Genomic DNA, 27,494 nt, shown 5'->3' with positions numbered 1-27,494 from the left:
TATACTTATCCATTTATTAATTCATTTGTGATTAGAGATGTTAACAACTTAACTGGTCGACCTGATCCGACATGACTCAAAAAAAACTTAACCCAAATTTTGACTCATATAAACACAATAACTACCATGTGGTCCAGGCAATGCACCGGGTTATTCTTAAATATCAATAAACATTATTTGTGCTATAAAATATAAACTATATACTTAAAAAAAAATAGTGAACAAATGAACAATAATAACTATGAAACTATATAAGTGCTCTGAAATCGATGTTTTGTATGAAGTATTTAATAAATTATAATTTAATATGATACATAATTAAAAAAATAGCAAAGATGGTAGAAACATTAACTCATTTCTTATTGGTTCTGTGTTCAAACGATGATGTAGTATACAATACATGTGAAAAGTGACGTGACATGTATCTAATACATGTGAATGATGCCACGTATTCAATTTTAAAAACTTTTTTTAATATATAAAAGTATAAATATAGATTTGACATGATTTAACTTTAAAATAAACCTAACTTGATCCTACCTCATCGAACCCAATCAGGCTATCTGAATTAACACCTGTACAAGGACCAACCCAATTTGAGCCACTTTGGACTAACTCATTTTGATTTGTTACAAGACAACCCACTTATGAGTTATGATCCGACTTGCTATTGGTCAATGCTTTTGACCAACCCTATATATTCGGGCTGATCCAACAATTGGCCCTTACTTTTGACTTTAGTTATGACGCAGAACTGTAATAAACAGTGCAACTCTGCAATGTTTCTGATTTGACTTTGATGTTTCATTGTCTTATACTACTAAAATCACCTTTCAAATTAAATCAACCTTTTTTCTTTCCCCCCTTTATAACAACAAACCCATCCCATCCCAAATTCATCATCACCCAAAAAAAAAAAAAAAAAAAAAAAAAAAAATCTCTGTATTTTCTAAAACCCTAGATTTCTCAAAGATTGGAACTTTGAAGATGGGTCCTTCAGATAACAAACACCCACAATTCTTCAAAGTATTTCAACCACAGCAATCTTCTGAAAATTTGGTACGTATTTCACTATACTTTTACCAAAGTTTTTTGTTATTTCCCCTGTTTTTTCCCCTTAAATTTCCATGCTTTCTTTTTGTTAATTTTAACTCGGTCGATTAAGCAAGATTATTTCTTTCGTATACATTAATAATTTTGGTCTTCATGTTTATTTTTTTTAACTTTAATTTCATGCATTATGTAAAATTGTTAATAAATTTTATATCTTTTTCCATGTTTCCTTGTGATTAGTAATTTAGTATGATTTTCCATGTTTCCCTGTGATTAGTAATTTAGTATGATGGGTTGATATTGATATTAATAATTATTGCATAATGTAAAAGTTTAATCAATAGATTGATCAATCAAAGCCTTAATCCCATAAGTGGGGCTGACTACATGAACCAAATTTGATAATCCGTGTAGTCAATACAAAGTTTAATGTAAACTAAAATTGTGCTACGTATATTATAAAAATTGAATAATTTGCAGAAGCTTCCACCTGCATTTGAAGAGAAGATACCAGCAAAAATACCCAGCAGAGTGTTCTTAAAAAACAGAAATAGTAGTAAGAGTTGGCTGGTAGAAGTGGGCAGAATTGATGGTAGATTATACTTTAAAGGGGGTTGGTCTAAGTTTGTCTTGGAAAATTCCTTGAGTTTTGGAGATTTTATGGTTTTCAAGTATAATGGACAGCGGATTTTCGATGTTTTAATACTTGGGAGACATGGTTGCGTAAAGGAATTCGTCGGGGCAGAGGGGACTGAAGAACTAGCAAACAAGGAGGAGGATGAGGATGGGGACGAGGATGACGATGAAGATGAAGAGATGCGCTACACAATGTCTAGGAATATTTCATCTAAGAAAAATTGTAAGATACTTTAACTCTGTTAGTTAATCTTAATAAGTCTTTCTTTGGTTTGTTTGCTATAGGAGGTTACTAATGAATTGTGTTAATATGATTGTATATAATTGTATAAGTACTCTTTTGGTCCCACAATGATTGTCTACCTTTATTATAAAGTTTGTCTCTCTTTGTGCTTTGTTGTCCTCTTTGGCTAATGTGTAATTATTTTCACAATACCAAGGCACAATTTGTTGTTATGTACTATACATATATAGTAAGGTGGTCATTTTGGAACGGAGGGAGTAGTTTACTAAATTGGAGTATATTCTTATATGTTGTTGGTGAGTTGGTTGAGTGTAAACCAAAGCTGAATTTGAAATTTCTAGGCATCCTATAGGTATAACTACAATGAAATTGGACGTAGCTTTCTTTTTTGGTCACTAATGTGTGAAATTGTGCAAGACAGAATCGATGCAGTTAGAATGGAAAAGTCGAGGAGGAGAAAATTTTTGTGGAAATTCTGAGATGTTTTGAAGGACTTAAGCAGTATAAATGTATGGTTCTGATTAAATCAGCCGTCTTGTAGGTTACTTAGTAAGAATATATTATCAGCAATGTGAGAATTCAATCGAGCATTAGGATGTATTCCCGGTGTTGGAAGCTGAATAAATTGTGGATGAACTCGTAGGAGTAGAGGACTGATAGGTGCAGAAGCATTGGTTGAAAGATATGAGCTGCAAATTGTATTATGTATTCTTACTGTCATTTCATATTTTCCCGTTTCTCTGTATTTGGATTTGTGGCTTGTATAAGAGGTATGTTTAGTGACATCAAGAGCCTATGCTTCTGCAGTTTAAGGCAAACTTGGTTAATGAGAATTCTGGAGTGAAGATGTAAACTCAATCTTTTTATTGCAAAATCTGTTTTTGTTGTCTTTGAAAGTAGAACAAGTCTCCTTTTTTTTAGGCATTGCTTAATCTTGCTGGTTTGGGATCACATGTTTGATGTTTCTATCATTGTCTTTCTTGAACATAAAACTAACGCCTTTTCTCAGCTTGAGCCTTAAATTCAGTCTCCTTTGCAACTCTTCAATCTATACCATTATGTTGTACAAAGTCAGTACTTGTTTATTTATACACATTTGTTTTAGATTGCTAATACCAACTGTGGTTAGTTTAAGCATTGAATGGTTGTCTTCAATTCTTCATACATCAAGTTCAGTTATTTTCTCAAAGTTAGCAGTAGAAGTTAGAAGATCCAGAACCCTTAACGATGGGGTTTTCACTAGGATCATTGTATTATACTCCGTACATGCTATCTTGTAACTTTTCCGCTTATCATCCTACTTCAGTGTCCGGGCACATTACAAACAGTGATGAAGATGAGGATGAAGATTTTAAGCCCACTCAAAAATATAGGAAATTATAAGAGAAAAATGGTAAGTCGTCGCCTCCACCCACTTAACATGAAATATGTTTAGTTGATACCAACTAAGACTCTTTGACGTTCCCATCTCAGGTTAAGCAAGAGTATTATTGTTTTCAAAGACGCGAAGGGAAGAAGCTGGTGCAGATTATTTGTGAGTTCCTGTCTCAAAGCAAAGATACTTGTGAAATCATCACCTCTGATACTGTCCAAAGGCAACATTTTTTTTTTTTTTTTTTGTTGTTGTTGTTGTTGTTGTTGTTGTTGAAAGACAAAGGCAACTAATTTAATTAACAAGTCAACTGTATGAAATGATCTATTAGTTTTAATGATTTTCCATCAGATTTGGAAATGAAATATAACTTCTTTTTATTTATCACAAATATTTCTGTCAGATATGTAACTTGGTCAAATAAATGGATAGCATTATTGTTATTTCCTTTTTAAGTATTTGGATCTAGATTTGCTGCTCTTAATATGATTCTATTTATGGGTTATCTTTCTCTATACCTGAAATGTCTAGTACAAGTACTTTTTTTTTTTTTTTTTTGTCTGGTAACTAACATAACAAACCATCCAAAGGGAAAATACGGGAAAAAAGCCTCTAATGAGCCTGAAGGGGGTCGATCTCTAAACCTCAGTAACATTTCTAAGTACTAGCGATATCACTATTCCACAACATTAATCTTCACTCAATCCAAGTATAGGGTCAGACAATCTGATTTAATGCAGCATTAGAATTCTGCAATTATGCTAATTATTTCAGAGCTAAAAAGCCATCAATAACAACTACTGGTATTTGCAACCTGTTTTAAGGCACTATAGACAAACAAAACCAAGTTGCTAACAGAATATGTCCTATAGAAAAATCCAAAAATAGATGAACACTTTTTAATGTAGTTGGGATTTGCCAAATATAGTAAGAAAATGTCTAAAATACCCTTGGTAATAGGTAATTTCTATTTTCTAATCATGTACTTTAGCATATTATATGTATTTATACAAGGGTAGTTATTATTTATGATGATTAAAAATAGTGCTGCTGTAGTCTCGTGGTGCATTTGGTCACCAAAATGGGACCCACATGGTACAGTTTCATTGTATGTACAGCTCTTCTTCACACATATTAAGAATATAATAAATTAATGCTTCAAATTGTAAAACTATCCAATATATAAGCTATCCTATAATACATAAGATTCCTCTGGATCTTAGTCTTGTTTTGTCAATAATTTAGTCCTTGTTATTATGTGGGTGAAGATTTCTTGCAGAAATTGTTTTTCAGCTTTTCAGGGAATACACTTTGAAGCAAAACTGAAATCTTGCAGTCTGAAATAGTGGTGGAGGAAATGGCAGAAGCAAAGGTCATCATGTTGTACATTGCTTATGCCATCTTCTTTCTCCCTATCTTTCTCTTTCTCTTTCTGCTTGGATTTGTCAAAAGTAAGCTCTCTTTCTGTCCTCTTTTTATTTTTTGTGTGAGCTGTAAAGGATAGTGATGTAGACGGGATTCGTTTGCAATGTCTAGTTGTTGTTTTTCTGCAGATTTGATTGACATGTCAAATACTTGAACTTGCAGGTGCAATATTCAGCCCCTTTGTGTTTCTAGTGATTGCTATTGGGGACACTGGTATTGTAATAGGGCTATGGCCTTGCCATCTTTTTTACAGCATCTATTGCATTATCAGGTAATTTTTTTGGTAGCTTAGATTAATTTATTCACTAGTTCTATTTGCAAGATCTGAACTTTATTTGGTTGATCCATTAGAGAAGGGCTTAAAATTGTCTACAATAGGCTGTGTTGTAAACATGACAATTCACCTCGGATCAGTTACATGTCGACTTTGTTGAGGGAAAATTTTTATATTTACTATCTCCGTTTCAAAATAGTTGCACAAGTTGCTTTTTCATAGCCCGAAATGAAGTTTAACCACCATAAATATCTTTTATTTTGAATTGGCAAAAATAATAAATAGCTAATATTTTGAAAATACACATTGATGCGCTTCTAACATTCACTTGACTATGTTACATTCAATATTTTTAAGGCATGACCTTTAAATGAGAAATGGTGCAACTGTTATGAAACATAAGAAGTACTCGTATATGAATTGGGGCGATTATGCTTGTTGCATATAAGACTTTAATTTGATTATTGAAAGATAATCCATTCTGGGATTTTGTGGTTTGCAGGACCAAGAAATTTGGCCCATTTATGAAGGGTGCGTTGATCCTGCTATCCCCCCTACCAATTGCAGTTTGGACAGTAGTTGGGGTAGTAGGCAGTGTTATAATGGCAATATATTATGCATTTGTTTGGCCTGTTATGGAAACTTTTAAGGCAATCAGTAAGGAAGGCTTATCAATTCCTCAGAAGTTGGTCAAATGCTTAACGGTATGTTTACCAATTCAAAGCTCGTATATGACATTTTTGGTTTTCATATTGGCTGAGGTTATATGTTAATAGATACGAGCATGTTTATAATTAGGATGGTACTTGGAGCAATGTATGGGGAGCATGCACTATTGTGCGCGATTTTGCAGATTTCTCCTTCCATTCTTATTTCTCTGTGATGGATGGATTACTGGAATCGAAGGGAGAGAAGCCCATTGAACTCAAGTATGTTTCTGTTTCCTAGAATTCATGTATCTTTTAAGCATTTGATGAAATATACAGAGTTTTGTTTGCAGATTTTCAAGGACTAGTTTTATACTTGTTATTGAGCTAATCTTTATGAAATTTGACACATGATAATGTTGAACAACTTTCTTAAGCAATTTTATCATCTGCCAAACTAAAATATTGAATTCAGGGCAAACATTGAAGATTTGTGTGTGCTAAACCAAAGCAATAGAATCTAAACCATGTCCATTTCGTATCCATCATCTGAAAATCCACTATATTTGATATGGGAGGTTATTTATTTATTAATTCATGGTTAAAATTTCTAACATTTCAGAAATTATAGCATTTTCTGAAGAAATTGCACAGAGAAGTGAATCAAATCTGTGTAATGCAAAGCCAGGATTATGCATTAAAAATTTCTGAATATGGGGTCCACATTTTGTAGTCCAATTCATGTCTTCTGATTTGGTAGTTGTATGAATGAATGATAACTTGTTCCATACTTCCTTGAGTATCTGGTTTCAAAAATGTGATTAATCATGCAATGCAATTGAGGTCAACATCATTTGTAAATGAATTGGGTTTGTAAGCAACCAATACCATGAAATTTTACTCCAGAGTTGGCCTTTCTTATTCTGACTATGATACTTCAGAAGTTCGTACATGTTATATCACACCGTACAGCGGTACAGTGTTTGACTTCCTTGAACTATTAATTCTAGAAGACTAACATTTTGTTTTCTCCGTATAGGGTTCTGCAGATTCCAGGGTGTGTTGTATGCGCTGCTCTTGGAATCTTGGTGGATGTGATATTTATTTCACTAATTACACTTTACAAAGCTCCGATTTTACTATTTAAAGGATGGCATCGGCTGGTTCAAGATCTTGTGGGCAGAGAAGGACCCTTCCTTGAAACTGTTTGTGTCCCCTTTGCAGGGCTTCTAATCGTCCTGTGGCCAGTTGCTGTCCTTGTAGCTATTGTTTGTGGCATCCTTTCAAGCATTGGATTCGGTTGCTATGCTGCTTTGGTTGCATATCAGGTAGCCTTTTTTCTATTGTTTCCCTTCATGAATGTGTTAACAGGGCACAATTTTGATCCCTTCATATGCCACAATTTACTTGATCCTTTACTGTTTTTGGATTAACGATGATGTGTAGGAAGAGTCTACAAAGAAAGGTTTGCTCTATGTCATAGCATCTGTATCCATTTTCGACGAGTACACTAATGACCTTCTTTATTTGAGAGAGGGTTCTTGCTTTCCAAGGTATAATTTGATTTAAGCAGACTAAAAAAAATTGATACTTCTCTTTGGGCCCTTTCTTTTCAAAATTTCAAGGGTACAATATCCAGTAAAAATCAATCTATCAGTAAACATAATTCAGTTTTAATAAATATCTGCTGAAAAGATTAGCCTTACTCTTAAAAGTTTGATGCATGAGTAATTTCAGTATTATGACCATTATCCATTCGGGCAGCCAGACCTATATATCGAGCAGGAGTAAGCTCCAGTTTCTCTTTGCTTCCCGTGAAGGGGCTGCATGAACAATTTAATGGCGGGCACCATAAGGATCCTCTTCTGAGAACACCTTCACAGAAGAAGAGAGCATTGCATTCCATGCTGGTAGGTGTTAAATATGACATTTGATTGAACAAAGGAAAAGTTAGAAAGTTTAATATTACGCCCACTGATGTATAAAACAGATATGGGACAGTTTCTTCAAAGCGTGTGAGCATGATGGAAAAGAGCTTCTCAGAGAGGGAGCTATCACAATTGCAGACCTTGATGCGTGGCAACAGTCAAACAACAACAAGATAATCAATGTAGGAGTTCCTGCTTATGTATTCATAGATTGCATCCTCCGCTCTATTAAGAGTGGCTCGACGGGATTTCTTTTGAGTAAGAGCTCTTCGCCATTCCTCTACTCCTCACCTCCGTATCTGATTTCTGTTAATCAAATTTAATCTCTCTCAAGTTTTACCCCTGTCCACAAAATGTGTCTGTAGGTAACAATGTTGAGTTAACAAGCCTGAACAGGCCTGAGGGAAGGGTGTTTGATTGGTTATTTGAGCCAATGAGCATCATGAAAGAGCAGCTCAGAAGCCTGAAATTGGTGGAGTCCGAAGAGTTGTATCTCTACAAACTGTGTCTTTATAATGGAGATACAAGAAGGATGGAATCTTGGAACAATGGTGGTGCACCCCCACATGAAGAGATCAGAAGAGCTCAATTGGAGGGTATTAGTAGAAGGTAATTACCAATTCACTGTCCTTAATGAAGAATTATGTTCAGCATTAGAGTTTTCACTAGTTTTTGGACTAGAACATTGGTGAGGCTTGGCACTTTGACAGGTAATAGTTTAAAATAATGGATAGTAGGAATGCTGCATACATAGGGTAGGGGGGCGCCGGAGAGGAAAAAAACATCAATTGATATATGTGCTCATTAGGGTGTTTGAACAATGAGGGACACATTAAGGCAGTGTGAAAAACATTTAGATAGGAGGGAGTATTACCGATACAAACTGTAAGATCATTGCTCAACTCTTGATATCATGGTCTGGATATTTCAGGCTGCATGGCTTCTGTTTGACAATCTCAAGATTGCCAACATCTCGGCGAAAATTTATTCAAGTTCACAAGGATATAGCACAAGAATCAAACCGAAGGTCATTATCTTTAGGATCAGGAGCAGTGTGAGATCATCATTTTGGCATTTGACAAATACTGATATTAAAGCTTGAACGGATGAGTCATTTTTTACAACACATTCTTTTTCTTTGTTTAGCACCAGCTTGCATGTATTGCAGTGTACTTACAATCACTCTGAACTAAAGAAAAATCTCGCTATATTATTGTGACAATACTCATTATAGCAACAATCCATGTAGCCAATTTCCCCCCCTTGAATGTTAGAAATTCTTTATAAATTGAATTTGCACTTTAACAGCTATCCTGATGTGCTTGAGTTTAACAACTGTTTTGAATACTTTATAAAACCGAATACATTTCCTTGATCTGTATATACTAAGTTATTATATATATCAAAAAGTAAACAGTGATAGCTTATGTGCAAAGTGATTGATTAAATATAGTGCTTATATAGCAATTTGTATATGTAGCTACATAATACTGTAGGATCAGCTTTTTGGATCTCGAGATTGTACAATCACATTTTCCTGATATTTCAATTATCTGTTATCCAAGTAGGATTGTAAGAACCTATGAACATTAAGATCCTTCTGAGTGTCAGGATTGATCGCGTTTATCAGGATCTATAAAATTTAGATTGCAGTCCATGTTGCACTAATGCTTAGAAACATTTTACATAACCCGGGTTATATAATACACTGATCTGAGAAAAAAGACTGGTAGAGACATCTAATGATCAAGAGGTTGCTTGAAGCATTCAATAGTTACTGGAGATTCAGATTTCCTATTCTGAAGCTGTTCATAAGCTGTCAATTGCCAGATTCTTGGAACGCCTTTTCTAGCCAGAATCATGGAAGAAACTCCTGTGAACATCAGAATTCCTGCGAGTATCCAACTGAACTGCAAGTTAGCCAAGGCTCGTGCTCTAAAATCTGCCTCAGGGGATCCACAAGTGACTGCTCCATGCATCATCTCACTACTGCCAGCTTTATCCATTTGTGGAAAGCAACCTTTTGGGATTAACTTGGGAACCCATAGCATGAATCCCATGTTAACAAACCAACACCCTTGGAAAACAACAGAAACAGAAAGCACAAGCGCTGCAGGGAAACTAGCAGGGAAGACCGTCATTGCTACAGCTGCAAGGAATGAAACCAACACAATGAGCTGCAACAGCCCGTGGTACTGGCCTTCAAGGCCAACATGGTCAGTTGAGTGGAAATGAAGCAGGAAGAGCTCTTGACCGAAAACTGATGCAGCCATGATTCCAACAAGACTAGAGACTGATTCAGATATCTGATCCGACTCAGCATAGTAGGCAAAACCTGTGAAGATCGCGAGATGGATGAACATGGTTGCATGCTCAAAGTTGTCAAGCTTGAAACTGAGATGAAAAGCAGGGTAATCAAGGACTTGGAGGATGATTGCAAGGACCGAAAAGGACAGGATGAGGATGAGCTCCAACTCCTTCAGCTTCAACAAAGAATTATTGAAGGGGTACCAAAATTTTGAGATGAAATTAGAAGGACCTTTGAGGTAATATGATCTGATGGTGTTGATAATGTGCCATAGACCAAGAATTGTTAAAGCCAAACCAGGTACAAAATGCCCTACAAAAGTCCCCATAATTCTCTATTTTGGTAATTTTTGAGTGGTTTGTTATATTTCTATATATGTTCATGCAATACACCATCAATAATGCTGCTTTTATATATAATCTTGAATCTAACCAAAGTTTAGAAATTGTTTTCATGTAACACACGTAAGTTGGTGCATGGTGCATAGATCTTCCATAAAGTATGAAAAGATTCCTTCCATTAGATTACCACCTTTATAATCAAGTGGTCCTTTCAACAATAAGTGTGTTAAAAGAGGAAGATTAATCAGAAACAATTAAAATGATGATCAAGTAATCTGTAATCTGAAGTAACTAATCACATAATGATTATGAAAATGTAATTATTTGCAAGTAAATTAGCTTGTTTAATTGTTGAAATTTGTTTGATTTATAAGTAGTGTTATTAAGGTGAGTTATTAATAGGTTGATGAAAGTCATGTCAGCTCCCCACTTTGTTGTGAATTGTGATGGAAGATGACGTGCTAAAATATAGAGAGTGGTTTATAAAGAGTAACCCACTCCATGAGGCCCACAATCTCTTGGTGCATCAATAAGAGATAAAAGAAATCTTAGGAAAAGTTTGATATGAGAGTTTCTTTAAAAGTTTCAATTACTTTTTCTAGATCTTAAGGGACTGATTGTAATTTGAGAGGGAGGGAGGAAGGAAATGTTTTTTTTTCGTAGGGGTTATGGTTTATGAATGTCGTCGTCCATGTACTTTTTTTTACATTATTATGGAGAAAAGAAACTTCATCGCATTATATGTGAGTTCTGTTATGTATATTGAAAGAAAATTGAGCCTCATCACATAACACGTATGTTTTGTCATCAAATATATTGGAAACTCGTTAGGCCTCAAAATACGAATTTATTTTGTTATTTTTATAGTTGATGGCCATAAAGTTCAAAATATTTAAAAAAGACACGAAAATTAGATGGTAAAATACGAGTAGAATCACAAATAAATTCTTATCATAAGGAAACTTAACCAAAGAAAATAAATGCCAATATGAATCACAAAGTTGTAAAGAATTCTATCATCGTCAAATCGACTGTATTCAAGACCAAAACTATAGGAAATCACCTCTGAAAATAGTATAGTACACCCGGGTGCACCATGCGCATGGTGCACCCGGAAAGAACATTAGGTATATTTTAAAGAACATGGAAAAAAAAAGAACATACTAGTTTTTGAAAAAGAACATGCTAGTGTTTAAAAAGAACGTGTTTGTGTTTGATAAAGAACATACCTATATATGTTTAGTAATATGTTCTTCTATACTTATACTCCTTAACATGTGAATTAAACATGTTTTTGGGTTTCAATAGTACAAAATATGTTCTAAAAATATGTTCTTTTAATTTGACTCGTATGTTCTTTGAATTTGGCTTTTTTTTTTTTTTGAAAGATACTCTTATGTTCTTTAACATAGTGAGTTTTTTTTTTTAATTATGTTCTTTAATTTATGTTCTCTGCGACTGTAACGTATGTTCTTTTTACCACCCCCCCCCCCCTCTCCCCTCCCCTTTAAAAACCAAGCCTCTATGATATATACAGGGTAACAATTAACGGACACGCTGAAATTGTCAATATTACAATTCAATAGTAAGCTAAATTTCCAAGTAGATAAACTAGTAGCAATAATCCAATAGAAGGACATCGTATTACATCAAAAAGAACATTATTAGAAACATTAACTTTAAATAAATGAACATTAACTTTAAATAAAAGAACATAATACAATTTGAAAAAGAACGTCGTATTACATCAAAAAGAACATTATCTGAAACAATTAATTATTTAAGTTTGAATTTTAATTACTTAAGGAAGACACTCGATTTTCAGGACGATGTTTAGGGGTTAGAACTCGGTATAAGAACAATTAAAAGTACAAAATTATAGAATTGAATGAGAAATTTGCACTTACCCATCGTTTTTGGCCTTCATAATTGCAAAAAAACTTGATTAATTTCTGAAGATGATTTGGTTTTTGAGTAAAATAGGGTTTATTTGAAAGGGGGAAGATGGGGAAGATGGAGAAGATGGAAATTTACTTTTTTTTTTGCAAAGTAAATTTTAGGAAAGATAAAAAGTAAATGTTTAAGTGGACCCTGAAATTTTCAGAAACCCATTAACTGTGACTGTCCATCCCCAATTAAATGCGCGTACTTTTAAAACATATAGGATGTTCTTTTATAAACGATGTTCTTTTATTCATAGAGTGATCTTCCGGGTGTACCATGCGCATGGTACACCCGGGTGTACGAAACTCTAATTGAATCACCTCTTGTGGTGTTTGTTTTAGGAAAATTTAACAACAACAAACCAATCTTTGCTCTATTCTCTCAAAATGGATCAACCTTTAAATTTTCCCAAAATAAACACAAGTTTGTATTTTTTATAAATAAACCTATAAATCTTCCCGTAGTAAACCTAGAAGATCACTTGATATGTTTTACCTGGTTGTAATCCACATGTCATGTCCTCATTGGTTAATTTTTTTATATAAATATTTTGACAATTAACAAAATTATTTATTTTAATTTTTAAAATCAAATAATTAAAAAAAAAAACACCTTCCTTTTCCCCACTACTGCCAGCTCCACTCCCCACCAGCCACCTCTCCCCGGCCTGTCGGCAGCCGACACCCAACCGCAAGTAACACCTCAACACAAAAACCCACGCAACTCCCCTGCTCCCTGCACTCCACCACACCAAAACAGAGCAGCCCGCACCAACCACCTAACACCACCGCCCAGAATTCATCCTTCATCATCTTCTTCCTCAACCTCTGCAACACCAAATCTACCAATTTCCTCTCCTCAATTCCTCCATTAACGCGCAGAACAAGCTTCAATGTCGACCGACAACGAAGATCTCGACGAAAGATGAGCTCCTTCAGATGGCATTGAAAGAACAAGCTGAACGAGACACCAATTATCGGAAACCGCCATCAAAATCGTCCAAAACGGTGGCGCCCGCCGAATAATAAAGGGTCGTCGTCAGCGAGTAAAAACCCTAACCCTAGCCCCAACTTGGGAAATTCTACGTGGTAGCCTCAAGGATTCAGTTTTTCAACTTCTTTCCAACTCTCTTTAGTGGCACCAATGTTTTGAAAATTAAGCATAGTGCCCTTTTTTAAGTTTTATGGCTAACCTTTATGATTAAAATGGTAAACCTTTGATTTTTTTATTAAAAAATTATTATATAAACAATAAAATATAAAAAAAAAAAAAAAACCATCACCAACCCAGCCCCAACAACCCCTCCCCTTCCGACGTCCACCATTTCCCCCACCCCCACCAACACCAGCGCCCAACTCCACCTTCGCCGGTGCGCTGGCCTTCGATCCTCCACCTCCACCTCCTCTCTTTCTCCCAATCTCGAACCCCCACCACCCCCCATTTCCCTCACCGCCCCACTACCGACCTCGACCCACCCCAAACCACCCCGAAAATCGGCGTACCTCCTTTTCGACCCTCTTCCCTAGTTCGCCGACCCAAAAACCCTTAAATCCACCCCAAAATACCAAAAAATACCCAAACCCGTTTAGGGTTTTGAAACCAAACCTAGGAAACGGGTTTCGGTTTTCTGGAGATTTTGGGTGGGTTTTAAGGTTTCCGTGGCCAGCTCACAGAGGAGGGGGTTTGTCGGGGAAGGGCGCTGGTTTTTGTAGTGGTGTGGGGTGCGATTAAGGCCCGACGGGCGACGGTGGGGGAAATGGGAAAGAGAGGGGGTGTGGGGCGGACAGCGTGGGGGAAATGGAAAATGGGAAAGAGAGGAGGTGGGGAGGCTAGGCGTCGCTGGATAGAGGTGGGGAGGCCAGGCGTCGTCGGCTAGGGGTTGGCCGCTGGTAGTGGTGCTGGTGGCTAGGTGAGGGGTTAGGGTTCCGGCGAGTTCGTGGTGGCTGGGTTGGTGATTGGGGTTTTTTTTTGTTTTAATTTTATTTGTTTACAAAATAATTTTTTAATAAAAAAAATCAAAGGTTAACCATTTAATCATAAAGGTTAGCCATAAAACCTTAAAAAGGGCACTATGCTTAATTTTTCAAAACCTTGGTGCCACTTAAGTGAGTTGGAAAAAAGTTCGTCTTCTACGCAGAAAAACTGAATCCTTGAGGCCACCATGTACAATTTCCCATTTTTTTTTTATAGTTTAAAATCTATTAGCTGGACATTGCTATATTAAGTTTTGAAAAATCTGTCAATGCAGGTGAAGCGAAAAAAAGGTGACAACCCATATGCTGAGTTCTAGAGGGTTGGCAACGAAGCTGAAGTATCGTGCGATGATTTTGTGATGAACGCCCCTATGGAGGAGTGGTCGACAGAGCAGCAGTTATTTTGAGCAAAAACGGTTCCTAAGTTTTCTGTGGCTAGATCAAATCAAATTATGTGTTTTACCTGAATTGAGTTTGAATTCAATGGTTCATTTTGCACTTGAATGGTTCATTTTGCGCCTGGTAGGTTATGCTGTAATGTTAATGGGAAAAACATGCCTACCTGGTTAAAAACTTTGTCTTATGTTTGTACTTGAGTGGTTCATTTTGTACCTTGTATCAACTTGTTTGTTCAGACTGAGTTAATTGTGATGTTCAGACTGAGTCACTCTGTGATGTTAAGAATGTGATGAATTGAATGATGTTATTTACTTCTCTGTGATGTTCAAATTCAGGGTATCTAGCTCCATTTTGTTGGATTGAGTTTGAACACATTATTCAGGTCCATATTATTGAAGCCTATTATCATATTTAATTTGTCCAAAACGGAGTTTATCAGGCCCATATTTTTATCTTTAATTAGCCTAATATTTTTTTTCCAAACTGGAGTCTATCCTCATGTTAATTATGGACTGTTAACACATTCTTTTGTTCATTATTGTCACATAATTAACCGATTTTTATCTTTAATTGGTCTAAGGTGTCCAAAATTTAATTGTTCTAAGGTGTCCAAAATAACACATTCTTTTGTAACATATGAGGAGCGTTAATAAAAAAAAGTCTAAATTAAGGAAATTGTCATTTAAAAGAGCTAGAATTGAGTACAAGTGCGATACGTACACAAAAGGGCCACTTAATTACGATCTAACACATATCTAATACTCATGCATAATACGTGGTTCCACCTAGAACTACACAATTACTGGGCCAGTTTCAGAATAATAAGGCCTACACAAAAGGGCCAACGCAAAAGGGCCAACTTGGGTCTAATCTTAACACATAACCTTGCACTACAACTATTCTAATTCATTAACATGCACTCTAACTCCAGCACTACATGAATACCTTCCTGCCACCTCCCACCCCAAACTCTGCTAATTATGTGGATATGCATAAACATAGTCGAAGTTCTTGATCCCCGCTTCACTGATGGTTTGACGTCTTGACAACCTCCTGTCTTAGTGTATTAATTTCAAGCACTTCGGGTCTTTGTTAATCTTGGCACCCCGTTTTTCGAACAATTCCCTTAGCTCATGTGGAGGGTGCATGTGTTCCTAATGTAGAAGAACTTCGCACCGGTGTTCATATTCTTCGAAGGATCCTGCAAAGATAGTGTCATATGTCATTTTAAAGCGTAATAGCCTAAACCAAATAATTTATACTAGGTTTTCCACGCCATGAACATAAATTATGTTTAAATTGAGAGAGAGGACATTTTTTGGTGGCTTTGGATTGAGAGGGATGAATTTTTTTGGTGATTTGGATTAACCTAGCGCCTAAACAAGAAGTAGCAGATTTCATATTTTGCACCATTCACAACACTTCAAGTTTTGGAGGTCAAATTTGTTTTTCGCACCATGATGTTCTTATATACAAAAATAGAACAATGTCCATCATACACGTACGACTACTCATGGCGGGAATGTGCCCTGATATCCAATAAGTGAACTTACGCCCTAAATAATTGTAACAAAGCAAGTGGACATTGCTATTACACTAATTATATATATATATATATATATATATATATATATATATATATATATATATATATATATATATATATATATATATATATATATATATATAGGGGAGGGATCCGGTAAGAACCCCTCCTTATATAAGAACCCTAGTTATATAAGAACCAATCTCAGCCGTAGGATTAAGGTAATTTAGACGGTTAAGATTAAAACACGTATTTTTCCTTATACCCTCTACCAACCGATCAAAATTTTCTCTCTCCTCTAACTTTCTCTCTCTTCGTGTTCATCACATTCTCTCTCTGCAAACCCCAAAAATCTCCATAGAAATTGCAATTTGAAGGATTTTCGACTCAGGTTTGTTTTTTTTTCGATTTTGTTCAAATTTCCATGAACTTAGCATGATGTTCATAGATTTTGCGATTTTTTGATTTGATTTTTGCGATTTTATGTTTCCGATTTTTTGATTTGATTTTGCGATTTTGTGATTTGATATTTGCGTTTTTCTGTTTTGATTTTAATGAATTTCGCATGGAGTTTGATTTTTTTGAGTTCGATTTTTTCAAATTTCGCGTTCGAATTTAGGGTTCTTTTTTTGCGGATTTAGGATTCTAATTTAGGGTATTCGAATTTAGGATTTAGGATTCAACACACAACAAACCGCTTGTTTTCTCTCTTTTTTGTGCAATAGTGTGTATAGCACAATGATTATATTAGTGGCTTTGCAGCCATTTTTCCCTGCTTATATTCATTGCTGTAATGTTCTGTATCAATTTTGATTCATTGATTAAATATATCAGGTTTTGGGTAATTAAACTCGTGTTATTAAAATTGAAAAACATTTATTTTTTTCCTTTTTTTGTTGGTCATTAGTTCAGTTCATAGCAGTAGTCATCCAAATTATGGTGTAACAACTACTTGTGTATAATGCCTACCCCGATACACTCAAGAATAAGAATAAGTTCTGTTAAAAATTGTTTGTTAAGTAAACAATTCAGGCTAAACAAAACTTTTAAACTCGATTAATGAGCAAGCATAGCTTGAACAACTTGGCATTACTTGTTCTGCTTGCATCAATTCGTCATGTCTAAAAACAAATCTGGCTTATTCTCTATGTTCTATTTTTTCTTAGTTTTGCGGATCTATAGTTCGAATTTAGGGTTCAATTTTTGCTGATTTTTTCGAATTTTGATTTCGAAATTGGTGATGTTGGTGCGATTGCCCCTGCTTGTAGGGGTTGTGGTGTGGTGGTTGATTTATGCAACAGCAGCTAATTGGTTAGGGGTTGTTGGTTGTGAACTTGTGATTGCAGGGCTGAAAATAAACTTTAGAACATAGGTAGAAAAAATTTGGAACATAGAAAAAAATTAGAACATAGGTTGAAATAATTTAGAACATGGTGTTGATCTTTCCACGTTGTTCTTGTCGATATGTTTATAGAATGTCAATGTTATGATCTAAAATACACTTTTAAGATACGCAAGCAACTGACATAGCTTAGCATGTTCTAAACTCTTTTTAAGCATGTTCTAAACTCTTTTAGAACATGGTGTTGATCATTGTGGAAATATATGAAGTAACCAGCATTATTCGTTCAACACTTCTGGTTATTCTCCATTTTGTTTTATGGGAAGTTTTGAAGCTACATGTGGTGCTCTTCCATTCTGGTCTAGACTGGTCCTCTTCTCTTTTGTGAACTATAATGATTTGGTGTTGACTGTTGTTGCCTAGCTGGGTTTGCTCTTTTCTGTTTCTTGCTCCTATCTGTGTCCTGCTCCAGCTTTCCTGCTTTGTGCTGTTATGTGCAGCTGTTGCTTGGTGTGCAGGCTGGCTTTCTCTGTTTCAGGCTGCTGTTTGTGGTGCTGGTTCAGGCTGTGATGCCTGCCTTGCTGTGTGTTGCTAGCTGTTTCCTGGTGCTGCTGGTGCTGTTCTTGGTGTTAGCAGCCTAGTCTCCTGCTAGCTGCTGTTTCTTTGTGCTGTGTTGCTGTCTGGTGCTGCAGCTGGCCTTCTGGGCTCGGGTTGTTGTTGTTGTCCGTTTGGTGGTGCAGCTGGTCTGCTGAGGTCTGTTTCTGGTTGCTGCTGCTGTTGTAGGTTGGTGCTGCTGGTTCCACTTGCTGCTGCTGTTTCTGCTTGCTGTTATTGCTGTTTCCTGTTTTTGTTCGGGTTTTTTTTTGGCAGTTTCTAGGCGTTGGTGTTTTGGTTTCTATTTGTTATTTTATCTTTGGCCTTTTCTTTTGTTCCCCATTTCTGGCAATAATAAAGAGTATAGTTCATTCTATATTATGGGACTGCTTTAGCCTTCATTTTTGTGTTGTCGATATTCTTCGCATTCAACTGTCTTGTTTTGGTAGGACAATAAGCTGGTGCATTCGAAAGTCTGAGCCTCTTATTGGAATTCCAATGGTTAAGGTGATGACTTCCCGTCTTGGGTCAGTAAACACAATGAACTGTCAATTAAACTTTCAGTTGTGTGTTGCAGGGATTATGCTCATTCAGGAGCGGCATGTTTAATTATGCTTAACTAAACCTAGATTATGTAACGGTAATGACACGATTGGAGCATTGTCTCATATTAGGGAAAGGTTAATTCACGGCTAACCTTTGATTCAAATACACCTAATTCCTACATTGAGTGCCGTTACTTACTCGTTACATTCTACTATCCCAAATTTTGCACAAATTATTGACATTGTTACTAATAAAACTTTAGAACATAGTTAGTAAAAATTTAGAACATAGAAAAGAAAAACAACTTTAGAACATAAGTAGACTAAATTTAGAATATAGGCAAAAGAATTTAGAACATAGGTAAAAGAATATTTAGAACATAGGAAAAAAAAAAACTTTAGAACATAGGTAGAAAAAACTTTAGAACATAGGTGTAGAATATACGAACAACTTTAGAACATAGGAAAAATTTGGAACATAAGAAAATGATTTGCAACATAGTAAAAATTTAGAACATAGGAATATAGAACATTGGGAAAAAAAAAAAAGATCATAGGAAAAAAAATTGGAAATTTAGAATATTGGGAAAAAAAAAAAGAGCATAGAAAATAAGTTTAGAACATATACTAAAAATTTAGAACATACGGTGAAAAAAATTAGAACATAAGGTAAAAATTTAGAACATATGATAAAGTTTAGAACATAGATAGAAAAAATTTAGAACGTACGGAAAAAAAAAATAGAAAATAGATAGAAAAAATTTTGAACATAGGATAAAATTTAGAGCATACAGAAAAAATTTAGAGCATATGAAAAAAATTTAGAACATACGAAATAAATTTAGAACATAGACAAAAAAATTTGAATATAAGATATATATTTAGAACATGGACAGAAAACTTTAGAACATAAACAATAAAATGTAGAACATAGGAAAATAGTTTAGAACATACATATATTTAGAGCTTAGATTGAAAAATTTAGAGCTTAAGCAATAAATTTTAGAACATATGCAAATAATATTTAGAACATATGATAAAACCTATTAGCTCAATTGGAAGAGCATTATGCAAATGCATAGAGGATGTAGGTTCAATTCCTTCATAGGTTATTTTTATAAATAACTAAAAAAAACTTCAAATGTTTTTTTTTTAAAAAAAAATCCAATAAAACAAATTAAATTAGCACTAAGTTATATGAGCAGAAAATAAGTAGACTAAATTTTGAACATAGGAAAAAAAAAACTTTAGAACATAAGTAGACTAAATTTAGAACATAGGAAAAAACAAATTTAGAACATAGGTAAAAGAATATTTAGAACATAAGAAAAAAAAAAACTTTAGAACATAGGTAGTAAAAATTTAGAACATAGGAAAAAACAAACTTTAGAACATAAGTAGACTGAATTTAGAACATAGGCAAAAGGTAAAAGAATATTTAGAACATAGGAAAAAAAACTTTAGAACATAGGTAGAAAAAATTTAGAACGTAGAAAACAAAACTTTAGAACATAAGTAGACTAAATTTATAACATAGGGAAAAAAAATTAGAACATAAATAGACTAAATTTAGAACAATAGGAGTAGGCAAAAAAATTTAGAACATAAAAAAAAGAATTACAGAAATGCCATTACTAAAGGATCATTTTAGATAGTTCTACTATCCCAAATTTTGCACAAATTATTGACATTGTTACTAATAAAACTTTAGAACATAGTTAGTAAAAATTTAGAACATAGAAAAGAAAAACAACTTTAGAACATAAGTAGACTAAATTTAGAATATAGGCAAAAGAATTTAGAACATAGGTAAAAGAATATTTAGAACATAGGAAAAAAAAAAAAACTTTAGAACATAGGTAGAAAAAACTTTAGAACATAGGTGTAGAATATACGAACAACTTTAGAACATAGGAAGAATTTGGAACATAAGAAAATGATTTGCAACATAGTAAAAATTTAGAACATAGGAATATAGAACATTGGGAAAAAAAAAAGATCATAGGAAAAAAAATTGGAAATTTAGAATATTGGGAAAAAAAAAAGAGCATAGAAAATAAGTTTAGAACATATACTAAAAATTTAGAACATACGGTGAAAAAAATTAGAACATAAGGTAAAAATTTAGAACATATGATAAAGTTTAGAACATAGATAGAAAAAATTTAAAATGTACGGAAAAAAAAATAGAAAATAGGTAGAAAAATTTTTGAACATAGGATAAAATTTAGAGCATACAGAAAAAATTTAGAGCATATGAAAAAAATTTAGAACATACGAAATAAATTTAGAACATAGACAAAAAAATTTGAATATAAGATATATATTTAGAACATGGACAGAAAACTTTAGAACATAAACAATAAAATGTAGAACATAGGAAAATAGTTTAGAACATACATATATTTAGAGCTTAGATTGAAAAATTTAGAGCTTAAGCAATAAATTTTAGAACATATGCAAATAATATTTAGAACATATGATAAAACCTATTAGCTCAATTGGAAGAGCATTATGCAAATGCATAGAGGATGTAGGTTCAATTCCTTCATAGGTTATTTTTATAAATAACTAAAAAAAACTTCAAATGTTTTTTTTTTTAAAAAAAAATCCAATAAAACAAATTAAATTAGCACTAAGTTATATGAGCAGAAAATAAGTAGACTAAATTTTGAACATAGGAAAAAAAAAACTTTAGAAAATAAGTAGACTAAATTTAGAACATAGGAAAAAACAAATTTAGAACATAGGTAAAAGAATATTTAGAACATAAGAAAAAAAAAAACTTTAGAACATAGGTAGTAAAAATTTAGAACATAGGAAAAAACAAACTTTAGAACATAAGTAGACTGAATTTAGAACATAGGCAAAAGGTAAAAGAATATTTAGAACATAGGAAAAAAAACTTTAGAACATAGGTAGAAAAAATTTAGAACGTAGAAAACAAAACTTTAGAACATAAGTAGACTAAATTTATAACATAGGGAAAAAAAAATTAGAACATAAATAGACTAAATTTAGAACATAGGAGTAGGCAAAAAAATTTAGAACATAAAAAAAGAATTACAGAAATGCCATTACTAAAGAAACTTTAGAACATAGGTAGTAAAAATTTAGAACTTAGGAAAAAAAAACTTTAGAACATAAGTAGACTGAATTTAGATCATAGGCAAAAGAATTTAGAACATAGGTAAAAGAATATTTAGAACATAAGAAGAAGAAAAAAAACTTTAGAACATAGGTTGGAAAAATTTAGAACATAGGAAAAAAAAAAAAAAAAAAAAAAAAAAAAAAACTTTAGTATATAAGTAGACTAAATTTGGAACATAGAAAAAAAAAATTAGAAAATAGATAGACTAGATTTAGAACATAAGAGTAGGCAAAAAAATTTAGAACATAAAAAAAGAATTACAGAAATGCCATTACTAAAGGATGGTTTTAGATGGTTGGATCAAAACTAATAAATGGTTGAGATTGGTTCTTATATAAGATTGAGTTCTTATATAGAGGAGGGTTCGAACGTTTTACCAAATTGAGCTTTAAACGGAAACTATTGACAAAAATGGTAGCGTGGCAAAACTATTTACCAAACTAAGCTTCCAGGGTAAATCGCTGTCTCGGACAGCGTTTTACCTTCTGTATTTTTTTAAATTCAGTAGGGCATAAAACGCTGTCTCGGACAGCGTTTTATCCTTGGGTTTTTTTTTAAAAAAAATTCAACTACAACTATTTTATATGTTCAACATAAAGCGCTGTCTCAGACAGCGCTTTATGCTTGAACATAAAACGCTGTCTCAGACAGCGCGTTGTTATGCTTGAACATAAAGCGCTGTCTCAGACAGCGCTTTTCTGCTGGAAACAGCAACCAGCATCCAGGCAGAAAACAAGCTTCAGCAAACAGCTTGCATGCTGCAGTCCTCCAACAGCCACCACAACAGCCAGCTCCACAGCCCTACCGTCCATCGTATCTATTCACATGCAATTTAACAAATCCCAACAGAGTTAACGCATTAGCAATTAACCAAAATGTTAACGATCAAATGTTCCAAATGTTATTAAATCAAAATGTTCCAAATGTTATTAAATCAAAATTTTCTATTACAAAATAATTCCTCCATCTACGATTACAACGAATTTCAGTTAACAGTCATGGGTCCTCTGAGGGTCTCGATGGACACGTTGCCCGGTTATGGCCCTGAACGTGACAACGACTACATTTGCTCGCGGGCCGGTTAGTCTCATCCATTTCATTACGTATGCGCTTTGACCTTGGTCGCCCTATTCCACGCAACATGCTCCCGTCGGGAATGATTCTGGGACCGTTATAGGGCGTCCAGGTTGTCTCGCAAGGGATTGGCCAGAATTGCGGCGCGTATGTGCTCGTGTATGCCTCCGATTGCAGCACCGGGTCAACCCACGGCCGCTCTGATAGTGAGTACGTTGCACATACGGCTAGAACGTGAGAACCATCATCTTGCGTAGGCGAATAACTATGCAATTGTTCTGGCCGAGTACTTTGTTGGGTACATATAGGCACCGTTTCCACATATATTTCAGTGGGAACACCCTTCATTGCAACAACGTTCCTTAGAGCTGTCACATGCTTATTCGTAGAAACCGGTAACACTTGAACCCCATTGCCGGTCTCAAACCTCATTTTAATGTGTACGTCAACGGTCATCGGGTCTGAACCAATACTACTATGAACCTCATTCATCAAATCATTCATAGTCATGTTCGGTTCTAGTGTTAGTGGTTCCATATTTCCCCCACTATACTCGACCCGGGGTCCATCAAACATAATTTCTCCTCCCCACCGGCATAACAAAACTACATTTTGTGACGCCATATTCTACATAACCAAAACACATTTTAGGATTATCGAAATCTAGAGCGAGGTAAATTATCAACACTGAAATAAGACTCTTCTCACCTATAACAACTTCACCAATTTCAACAATTTCATGAACAATTTGAATTATTTCAACAATTTCAACCTAAACTATTTCAATAATTTCAACAATTTCATCTCTTCTCACCAATTTCAACCATTAACAACTTCAATTTTCACCATCATCAACTTCACCAATGTCATGAACAATTTCAATAACAATGTACCACATCACCATCAATAATTATCAACAATGTACCACATTTTCATTAATAATTAGCAACAATTACATGCAATTGACATGAATTAACAACAAGTAAGAGCAATTACATACAATTCACAATAATTAACCACAATAACTATGCAATTACACTAAATTCAGTTTAGGGCTAACCACGAAATTGAGTGAGTGAGTGTGAGAGGGAGGAGGGCAGCAGCAAGGTGGCGGCAGCAGCGGTGGCGCAAGGGTGGGCGGCGGCGGCAATGCGGGTGTTTGAGTACGGTCGTGGTTTAGTGTGAGAGGGAGGAGGGAAAGCGTTGAGGTTGAGGTTGAGTTCTTGCGCATTCTGCTGAAGTGAACATGCTGATATATGGCCATGAAACGCTGTCCCGGACAGCGTTTCATTTAAAAAAAAAAACAGGGAATAAAACGCTGTCTCGGACAGCGTTTTACCCATTGAATTTTTTTTTTTAAAAAAACCCAAGGATAAAACGCTGTCCGAGACAGCGTTTTATGCCCTACTGAATTTAAAAAAATACAGAAGGTAAAACGCTGTCTGGGACAGCGTTTACCAGTTGAATTTTTTTTTTAAAAAAAAAATACAGAAGGTAAAACGCTGTCCGAGACAGCGATTTACCCTGGAAGCTTAGTTTGGTAAATAGTTTTGCCACGCAACCATTTTTGTCAATAGTTTCCGTTTAAAGCTCAATTTGGTAAAACGTCCGGAGGGTTCTTACATGAGCCTTCCTCTATATATATATATATATATATATATATATATATATATATATATATATATATATATATATATATTTTGATATCTGTCTATCTGATTAATTACATGAACCAAAATTACGTTATACATCTTTTTAGATTAATTACATGCATTATATTGCATTAATCATTTTATAATGTATGCTTTTAATATATTAAATTAAAACAATGTATCAAACTAATTAAAACAATTTATCAAATTTATATCTTAAACGAAAACATGATGCATATAATGACATTTGAGATATGATTCATACAATGTGCTTTATTTTTGTGCTTTAATTTATATTATTTCACTCCATAATTGCTCACTTGTTAGGATCCTGCAAAGATAATGTAAGGGATTATACGGTGAGTGCAATAAAAACAATTTAATTTCTCGTCCATCTGAATATCATATGCAGCATGAATAATGGATTAGGCAAGGGAATCTAAACATTATCTTGCGATTATTATGTAGCAATCAACTGTGTGTATTATGCAAAGTAAGTACATAATACATTATTTACTTAACTGTTGCTACATGACATACATTATATGGTGCAATGAACACAATTAACCCACACATGACATACATTAAGCTAAAAATTAACCTATGATATAGTTTCATATTAATAGGTACTGACCTATGATATACTTTTGTAAGGTAAAAAATGATGGTTTTGGTACTAATTAATCCATAAATTAAGGAAATCCAACCAAATAATACACCTCTAGTAACAGATTGATGTGACTATTCATTATCTATCAATGCCTAAGTTTCCAGCTGAACTACACCCCTTGCTGACCCTATCATATCTAACTTTTTTCCTAAAATCTTGTTATAGCTTTTAGTCTTTTACCCAAAGCACATTTGCTGTAAGTCTTTATTCCACTATTTCATTCATATCACAACTATTACGATATAGGATTCGCACAAAAAGATTATCATGCACAAATGATATCGACATTAGAGAATATCTTGATCAAATAATCAGCATTAATATAGTCTTACAATTTCGCTTTTATCTTAATTAACAGAACATGACGTACCATTTTTCAGATTATTTATAAATTTGTCTACAGAAATTATCCAAACATTATTTTAATTAATTTCCCTTGTACAATTATTCACATTTATTTAAAAATTATAAATAGATTGCAATACTAATGTAGTACTAATGTAGAGGCCAATTTGGCCCACAGTAATACAAATTATCTAAAAATTATTCACATTAATTCCCTTGTACAATTATTCACATTAATTTAAAAATTATAAATAGATTAGTACTAACTTAGAGGCCCACACTAATACAAATGAACAACTAAAAAATTAAAAAGGAACAACTTTGTTAACCAGCTTAAAAGTGGCAATTCGATAAGATACAACACCATTAATAAAGCAGGGCACCGTGTCGTGCCGTGCCATCATGCTGGCACGGTCGTGCCGTGCTGTGCCGGCCATTTCCACAAGTCGGCCCACGGCACGGCACGACCCACGTGCCTAGCGTGCCGTGTCGTGCCGACCCCCCGTGTCGCCCATTTATATATATATTTTTTATTATTTTTTTTTAATATTTGCTTTATTATTTTGTTAAAAAAATATTAATTTTATTATAAAAGTATCGTGCTTAGCGGGCCGTGCCGACGGGCCGGTGTTCGTGCCGCCCGCCGTGCTCGTGCCAAATTTCATTGTTCACGGCACAACCCACCGGCCATTCCACGTGCCGTGCTCGTGCCAAGCCGGGCCATCTGGCGTGGCGTGCCGTGCCGGGCAGCCTGCATGCCAGCCCGGCCCATGCCCAACTTTAACACTAATGCTTAAGTTCTACATCGAAATAATTACTAATACATGGGTCAATAAGGTGATCTTAAACAACATTATGTAACAAAATCAATTAACTAGCTTAGAAGTACTCATAACCATCGTCTTCTGACTCATCCAAGGATTTTGCAACTTCCGGTAAATCGCCTGCTTCAGCGGTGGTTATCCATCCAGGCTACAATACAAATGTAAAAACAAATACAACTAAATCGATTAGCATATTCAGTTAAAATAATCTTTGAAAAGGTAAATCAACAAAGTTAACATGTAATTTACATTAATTGTTGTACATAGGGCATGCCCGTATAATGTGGATTGCTTGTGAAGAAAATATGGTAATGCTCGGTTATCCCATACAATGAGAAGTCCACCTAGCCCCTTGTTCGGTTCAATAACCTCAGCTCAACAAGATAATGACTTTTTAACTGCTTCCGAACGTAGTTGATATAGGGCTTTCTTACTCTAGCCTCCGTCACTACCACCACCATAGGGCTGTAGGAATCAAATAATGTTGACACATTCTCAACAAATGACGGTCTATGGACACTTCTTGCGTTCCTAATTACGACTTTCGATCCTTTTGGAAAACTGCTATTGGAAAACGAATTATTCATTGTGATGATGAGCAAAACCAATCTACTCTCATGTGGCAAATGAGAAAACTAAACAATCGATTGTAATTTGCAAGGTACAACCGATTCTATGGTGAAAATATTAAGAAACATAAATTTTTATTATCGTGTGGTAGTATTACGAAGTACTTAGTACTTGCTAGAGCAATATGAAAGTTGAGATAACAAAGAATTAACCACTTTATCATTAATAAAAACAAAAAGAGTTACAAAATCGTTAAAGATGTTCACTTAATAACTTTCTAATCCCTAAATTTCTCACCTCCTCTTATTATAAGAAACCAAACGCTTTACTAGAAATAAACTAAACCAACACCATGGTCACCAATTACATCCGGGTCGGTCAATTCTCAAAATTACTTTGAACCAGGGAGCCATACTAGTTACGCAGTACAAAAAATTTTCTTAACAACCAAAAAATGGTGCAACACGAGAGTGAGGGATAGCTCAGTACACGAGAGTGAGGGATAACTCAGTTGGTAAGAGCTTTCCTCCCGATTTCAAGTGATCCTGGGATCGATTCTCATCCCCGCCATAGTGGTCATATGAACCAAAAAAAAATAATGGTGCAACACGAGGATTTCTTTTCCCGAGGTTCACTA

General features: G+C 34.5%; 3 protein-coding genes across 3 annotated transcripts; 2 read left to right on the top strand and 1 right to left on the bottom strand.

Annotated features, from left to right (window-relative positions):
• The first annotated feature begins 471 nt into the window (after nt 1-471).
• On the top strand, nt 472-3,857 carry LOC110698545 (B3 domain-containing protein At4g34400-like). The gene is made up of 4 exons (XM_021875989.1): nt 472-1,059; nt 1,534-1,912; nt 3,240-3,326; nt 3,407-3,857. The coding sequence occupies exons 1-3, from the start codon at nt 988-990 to the stop codon at nt 3,314-3,316; spliced, it is 528 nt and encodes a 175-aa protein (XP_021731681.1). The 5' UTR covers nt 472-987; the 3' UTR covers nt 3,317-3,326; nt 3,407-3,857.
• A 609-nt stretch (nt 3,858-4,466) lies between these two features.
• LOC110698543 (uncharacterized membrane protein At3g27390-like) lies at nt 4,467-8,890 on the top strand. The gene is made up of 10 exons (XM_021875987.1): nt 4,467-4,756; nt 4,893-5,001; nt 5,507-5,708; nt 5,803-5,933; nt 6,691-6,979; nt 7,098-7,204; nt 7,420-7,561; nt 7,642-7,837; nt 7,945-8,188; nt 8,511-8,890. Exons 1-10 carry the CDS (start codon nt 4,663-4,665, stop codon nt 8,635-8,637), a joined length of 1,641 nt encoding a protein of 546 aa, XP_021731679.1. The 5' UTR covers nt 4,467-4,662; the 3' UTR covers nt 8,638-8,890.
• A 128-nt stretch (nt 8,891-9,018) lies between these two features.
• Nucleotides 9,019-10,286, bottom strand: LOC110698544 (transmembrane protein 45A-like). Its single transcript, XM_021875988.1, has one exon. The coding sequence runs from the start codon at nt 10,213-10,215 to the stop codon at nt 9,319-9,321; it is 897 nt and encodes a 298-aa protein (XP_021731680.1). The 5' UTR covers nt 10,216-10,286; the 3' UTR covers nt 9,019-9,318.
• Nucleotides 10,287-27,494: the final 17,208 nt, after the last annotated feature.

Source organism: Chenopodium quinoa, unplaced genomic scaffold, assembly GCF_001683475.1.
Source record: "Chenopodium quinoa cultivar QQ74 unplaced genomic scaffold, ASM168347v1, whole genome shotgun sequence".
Classification (NCBI taxonomy): Eukaryota; Viridiplantae; Streptophyta; class Magnoliopsida; order Caryophyllales; family Amaranthaceae; genus Chenopodium; species Chenopodium quinoa.
Note: the sequence above shows the minus strand (reverse complement) of the source record. Positions and strands in the feature narration are given on the sequence as shown.